Source organism: Brachypodium distachyon, chromosome 4 (assembly GCF_000005505.3).
Source record: "Brachypodium distachyon strain Bd21 chromosome 4, Brachypodium_distachyon_v3.0, whole genome shotgun sequence".
Classification (NCBI taxonomy): Eukaryota; Viridiplantae; Streptophyta; class Magnoliopsida; order Poales; family Poaceae; genus Brachypodium; species Brachypodium distachyon.
In genome coordinates, this window is record NC_016134.3 from 30,032,139 (window position 1) to 30,039,300 (window position 7,162).

At 45.0% G+C, this 7,162-nt stretch overlaps 1 protein-coding gene across 1 annotated transcript; it reads right to left on the reverse strand.

Annotated features, from left to right (window-relative positions):
* Nucleotides 1-993: 993 nt before the first annotated feature.
* On the reverse strand, nucleotides 994-5,719 carry LOC100833423 (putative F-box/FBD/LRR-repeat protein At5g56810). Its single transcript, XM_003576239.1, has 3 exons — nucleotides 4,619-5,719; nucleotides 1,534-1,677; nucleotides 994-1,401 (listed from the first exon to the last, which is right to left on the reverse strand). Exons 1-3 carry the CDS (start codon nucleotides 5,717-5,719, stop codon nucleotides 994-996), a joined length of 1,653 nt encoding a protein of 550 aa, XP_003576287.1.
* Nucleotides 5,720-7,162: the final 1,443 nt, after the last annotated feature.

A 7,162-nucleotide genomic window follows, 5' to 3' on the forward strand; every position in this document is an offset into this window, starting at 1 on the left:
CTTCCTAGACAAGCATAATCAACCAGGTGCAAGATCAGATTTCATGGAATATATACGATTGCAAGGAAATTTGCAAGATATAGCAAGCAAAGCCTGAAACAGCTCAAGCATCTCTGTTTTCTAGCAGCATTAGAGCACACGTTTACATGATCAAAGTCAGGCCAAAGCTACATAAATAGACCATACGGAAACCGAATTGGAGCCGCGCTTTTCCTTTGAATCAACATCTGAAAGGTTTCGAAAGGTTTCATGCTAATCTAATGAAACCACATAAACTCTGCCCAAATTAGAAAAAAACAAACAATGATCAGAGACAGTGCTTTGAAAGCTAGACAATGCAACATAGCATTAATAATTTCTGTAGAAATTACGTTTGCCCAATCAAATTAACAGGGGCACTCGTATAGGAAAATCAGATCCGGCAATTTTACAGATTTACACATGAATTCTCTTATATCATATGCCGGTACTCCTAGCCTGTTGATCTTTTTTGCAGGAAAAGAGAGAACTACTAACCAGAAACAATAAAGATATGTTGTGACTCACCCCCTTCGCATGGACAGGAATTTGCATAAAGATCTTCAATATGCATGCGGGATTCAGAATTTCAGATCTTACTGAAATTTGTCATATGTAGAATTCTAGACCTACCCTTTTGCATATGATGCAAAGGATTTGTAGTGCACAATAACCAAAAATTAGACAACACAAGACAGCTCTACTGATAATTTGACTATATGTAGACATGCAAGACCATATTTCATGGAATACGCACTGAAGATAATAATCAAGATAGCAAGCAAAGCATGAAATATCTCAAGTATCTCCGTTATGTTTCCTCCCGGCATCAGAACACACATTTAACAGTCATAAAGAGAGGATCAATGTCTCAAAGTTGTCATGCTTGAAAATCAGATTGCTTCCAAGTTCAGTGACCTCCTGATTTCCAATCCAAGAGCAGGATGCCTCACAAAAGGATCCTTTATAGAAAAATCAGATTTCCAATCCAAGAGCAGGATGCCTCACAAAAGGATCCTTTATAGAAAAATCCGACCCGCTTTCGGAGTTCAGCCAAAACCTGTCGTCTCCTTCTTTAACTGCACTCTCGACATGTACCAGTGAACAGTCTTGATTGGCCCATTTTCCAGCAAACAGAGGTTTCAGTTTTTTGTTCGCCTTGGCCTTTGAAGTGAAACTTCCCTTGCTGAACACAACAACCAGGTTCTTCAGCATCCGCGCACTCTCCAGGATGTACTGGAGGAAGGAAAGCTCGTTGGGTGCCCCTTGGAAGCCATAGAAGATCATCACCTCCATGTGTGACTGCACACATTCAATGGCACCACCTTCTTGCCAGAAATTGACGCTGAGCTTGCAAGTCGGCTCAACGGTTTTATGATCCGACTGTAAAATGGTTAAATCAGTTGAAACTTCAGTTCTAGATGGAGGCATCACCCAGATATATGGACAAATATATATGCAAGAGTGCAAATTAAGCTTGGAATTTATGCAAACTTAAAGTGAGGCAGGTGTCACCTCCAGATGCAGCCTCTTGACGTTCGGAAAGCATCTCAGGAAGCTTGATAGCATCGTAGCATTGTTGTGGACTCCAAAGTACACTCTTAAAGCGAGGATGTTTACACTTGGGACCATGGTGCTCCGACTCGCCCTTGTACCATCCTGCAGTCGCACCCAATTTTGTGAGACAATCACATTCACTGACATATCACATTACCGAATCTATATACACTAAAAGTATATGATGCGGTTAACCAGAAAAATATAGAGTGTTCCCCGCAAAAATAAAAAGAAAAATATAGTGTAAGAAAACCGTAAAAAATACCTAACATCTGATCATTCATATGGTGGGGCAGTTTTTACTTAGAAGTCGTGACCGATGAACCTTCATTACTGCACCTAATTGTGGACCTTTTTTAAATAATTAATAACAGCTGATGATGTTTTTTCAAATCACCTGACTACAACCACTGATCAACATCTTAAAATTTGCAAGGTGCATAGAAACCATGGGGACTATGTACCCTTTCTTTTGTGTAACTGATAGAAAATTAAACATCGATCAATTGTGACCATATATACCATGGATACATATCTGCTATATAGAGATCAACCACGTCGAGGGGTCATTGAGGGCAAATATCTTTTTCTATATCCAGTCATCCAATATGAGCACGTAAATATACTTATTAATGTTTTTTTTGTCAATGGTAGTTTTTCTCTTTGGTAACAAAATTAATGGTGTATTAATAATTCACATTATATTCTACTGTGCTAAGAAGATCGCCTACCACAAATCAGATTACTCGGCCGGATTTAAGACAACTATAGGTGAATCTAAGTTGGAATTTGATTGCTTACGTGTTGCAGGAAACCTGGATTTAATTGGAAATTACTACAGTACACTACATACTGCTATTTACTGGTGACCACACGTACTTGCAAAGCTAGAAAATTAACCTGTCAGGAATACGGTGATCCTTTATTGTTATTGTAATAGTAATTTATGACACTTTCTATATAAACAACACCCGACCAGTTTGCCGGACCTTCATTATTAATAAACACAACCGGTCGTTTTTATATATATTTACATGTGTACATGTAAATTAACCAGGAACATATTTGGTGGACTCAAATGACCCACAATTGACAAGCATCTAGGAGGAACATCATGATCTAGCTCACAATCCATACCTATCTGGTGAGGACAATAAAGCATTGATAGTGATGATAATAGCTTGAATTAACATTCCAATTTGATTTAGCCACTACTAACAGTCGGCACGTATAATATTTTCATTCCTCTTTTTTTTTCATACGACATTGCGTGATATGAAATATCTGTGTGAAATATTTCAAAATTCATATTAAAAGCATCATAATATCATTGATAGGTGATCTAAATCTTAAATCCACGTGCAGATCCAATAGCAACATATATAAAAATTGATTTAGTTTTAGAATATAAAATGTAAAAAGACACATGACATATTAAATGAAAACATGGTGTTAATTAGGAAATGTAGTATAATATATAAGATATAGTCCCTAAGATGGAAACCATAGGGACTATGTAGCCTTTCTTTTGCTGTGGTGTGACTGACAGAAACCATCAATCAATATATTGTGACCATATGTACCATGGCTGTATATATGCTAGATAGAGATCAACCACGTCAAGAGGTCATTGAGGGTAAATATATATCATTTTGTATATCACATCATCCAATATGATCACGTAAATATTATTATTAATGTCAAAGAAAAGTAGTCATGGAAGTTTTTCTCTTTGCTAATAAAAGTAAACGGTGTATTTATTCACATTGTACTATGATAAGAAGATCGCCTACCACAATTCAGATTGCTCAGATTTAAGACAACCACATCGATCGCCTACCACAAATCAGATTACTCAGATTTAAGACAACCACAGCCGAATCTAAGATGGAATCTGATTGCTTCCGTGTCGCAGGAAACCTGGATTTATTAATTGGAAACTACTACAACACAATTTCTACATACTACCAATTACCATTCGCTAGAAAATTAACCGGTCAGGTATCCGGTGATACTTTATTATTATTGGACTAGTAAATTATGACACATTCTATATAAACAAACAACCATCCAGTTTGTCAGGCCTTCATTATTAATAAAGGCAAACGGTCGTTTTTTACAAGTGTACATGTACATCAGCCAGGAACCAATTTGGTGGACCTAATTATTTGTGCTGAGACCCACAATTGACAACCATCTATGAGAAACATCATCTAGATCACAGTACATACTCCCACCGATCCATAAAGGTTGGCACGGCTTTGACCTAGCTCTAGCTCAAATCCGTGCCAAGCTTTATGCAACGGAGGGAGTAGTTTACAACGAACCTATTTGCAAGGACAATTTGACATTACAGTGATAATAGATTGAATTTACATCCCAATTTTGCTACTACTAACAGTCGGCATGTATAACTAAGGGAGGGATTTTTTTCAGGCTAGGGTTAGGAATTTAAGCTGGACCGCGGGTTAGAAGCAAATTTATTCCAATGGTTTGAATGCAAGATTTTAAAACACGAAATTATGCGAAAAGGACCCCTTCCTGAGCCACATCAGCCGCCAGTGTGGCCTAATTAGGCCCAAAATCATCAATTTGGACTAAAACGAACCCACGTGCCAAGTTTAAGGGGCCGATTTTCAAATTCGCAAGTTTATGGACGAAAGCTAGTGAACATTGATGCCAAGTTTAAGGATCCCCGTGCAATTTCCTCCAATTTGATTTAGCTACTACTAATAGTCAGCACTTATAAAATTTTCACTCCTCTTATGTTTTTCGATGACATTGCGTGATATGAAATATCTATGTGAAATATTTCAAAATAGCTTCAGCACATTAAAAGCACCGTAATATCATTGATCACCTCACGTGCAGATCCAATAGCAACATAAAAATTGATTTAGTTCTAGAAGATAAAAGGTAAAAATGCAGATGACATATTAAATGAAAACAGGGTGTTAATATAATTAGAAAATATAGCATAATATATAAGCAATACATATTAAGACCAGTAAACAAAGTTTGTAAGAAATACATATATGCTCACCTTGATGAGGGTGTTGCCGATCTCCAACACGTGCAGCGCCGGCTCCAGATAGCCAAGCACAGTCAGCGCGGGGGCACAGCCAATCTTAATCACCTTCCTCTGCGAGCCATTCCGGACCAATGTTGACCACATGATGACCCTCTCCAGCATCGGGGCGTCTTCCATGAGCACATCCAGCTCGGTGCCCCCGATGATGTGCAGGCACCGAAGGCTGCGGCTGACAATCCTAAGGCGCGTCATCAAGATGTTCATCTGGATACAAAGCGTCTTCAGCACCGGGGTCCTGGCCAGTACGAACTCCATGTCCCGGTTCTGAATGTACACGCACAGGAGGCCCAGCTCTTCCAGGTGCGGGAATTGTACGGTGGGCGGGAGCGCCGCTGTGTCGGGGAAGGCGAATGCACCGAGGTAGAGCCGGGTCAGCGTGGCGATGCCGAAGAAGCCCACGGGGAGGATCATGTTGAGCGGCCATGGCCGGTTCACGAGGAACAGCTCCCGGACGCCGTTGATGGCGAGCAGATGCAGCCAGCGCGCGAGCAGCCCGGGGATTAGCTGCTTGATGTAGCAGGACACGATGTGGGCATAGCGGATTGGGCCCTGGTGGGCCGCGAGGATGCGCGTCACGGCGTCGGCGACGGCCATGGATTCCGCGGGGGAAACCTCGAGCATGGTGCGGCAGGGCCTGCCGGCGGTGGCGGCGGCGGCGGGGAGCAGGTCGGAATCGGCGAGGACCAGCGGCGCGGCGCGCCAGACCCCGCGCCAGCGGCGGGAGAGCGCGGCGGTGCGCGCGCCGTCCTCGATCGGGAGAAGAGAGACGACGCGCCTGAGGAAGGAGTCTGGCAGGGTCGAGATGCGGTCGACGGCGGCTTGGGGTTGTTGGGGCGGCGGCGGCGGCGGAGGAACATCGGGGGCGGCGCCGGGGCTGGAGAGGAAGGACGGAGGGCTGGGGAGGACGTAGTAGTAGAGGCAGGTGAAGGCGCGGATGAGGTTGAGCTGGAGGCTCTGGAGGTCGACGCCGCGGCTCCCGTAGAAGGCCTGCGTCTCGTCGTCCATGGGGAAGGTCTCCTGCGAGTGGGACTGGGAGCCGACGTGGTTGTCCATGGCGATGGGGAGCAGAGAAGCCGCCGGAATGGGAGGAGGAAGACGGCTAGGGTTTCGGGGATGTGTGGAAATGGGGAGGCGGTTGTCTGTTTTGGGTTTGGGGATTCGGGCCCATGTTTTCCGGGGCTTTGCTGGAAAGAGGGCCCATCTGTCAGAAAAAAGACCTTTTTAATTATTCTCTATCATCTCAAGCACAAGCTAGCACATAATAACGTGTGCACTGGGGATCGACATGATCTCAAGCAGTTTATTCAGTCGATCTGGTCCTTGTGCAGTCTGTTCTCACGGCTATGAATGAGGCACTTGTTGAATTACTGAAGCCTAACTCTTTTATGCTACTCTCTCTGATCCTAAATTCTTGACTCAAATTTGCCCAAATATGGATGTATCTATTCTTAAAAAGTTTCTAGATACATTTAATATTACGACAACAATTTAGGATCGGAGGGAGTACTTTACTAGACACACTTACGAAGTAATCCCAAGACCGAACTAAGGTCGGAGTCGAATTGCAGCTTGTGCAGTATTTATAGAAAAGAGATAAGTATCTTTTTCGTCCACAATTATTGTGTGCATTCTAACTTCATCTCTCAACTAATTTTCGGTGTGACCTTCGCACTGCAACTTTCACTGTCAGGCTAATCTCGTTCATGTGTCAGCCTAGGGTGGTCAAACTCGGTTTTGACCCCACGTAGCAGGTTATGGGTTGTTTTAGTTGCCACGTAGGCGGCTTAATTAGTGGCCGTGGAGGGGTTCTGCTCGAGCTGGTGCGCGCGGCACGGGTTAGTCTCTGCCGGCACCGGCGCGGCGTATGCGTGGGTGGGCAACGTGGCGACGCAGTGCCCCGATCCCGGGCAGTGCGCGTGGCCGTTCCAGATTGCCTCCCTAGGGTTCAGGCCGAACATCCCGCAGATGGGGTGAGCGACGTCGACGACGCGGTGCTCCCTCGTGGTGCCGATGTGTTAGACGCTGCCGACTTCGCCCCGGTGGAGCAAAACGTCGAATGCCTCAGCTATACGTCCTCACGGTAGCGGTAGCCCCGGACATGGGAGCCATCGCCGTGCACGGGGAGCGGGCCGCCGTGCATGGCGAGGAGGATGAACTTGGGGACGTGCTTCTCCGAGAACTGGTGCGGGTCGTAGACATTGTTGCCCCTGTGGTGATGGCCGGGAGGCCGTGCGAGTGCGTGTACGCCATGACGAGCATCACGGCGGAGTCCTTGCTGGCGGAGTACGGGTTGGAGGGGAGCAGCTGCGAGGCCTCGTGGTTCCCCACGGCGGCGTTCTTGTCCATCTCAACGTAGACCTCGTCGATGCTGACTTGGACGAAGCGGCGGACGACGCCCGGGTCGGCGCGGCGGCAAGCCTCGACGACGATGTGGGTGCAAGAGAAAAATAGAGGGCACGGCACGCGCCATTGGCCAAATAATCGTGTGATCGTTTG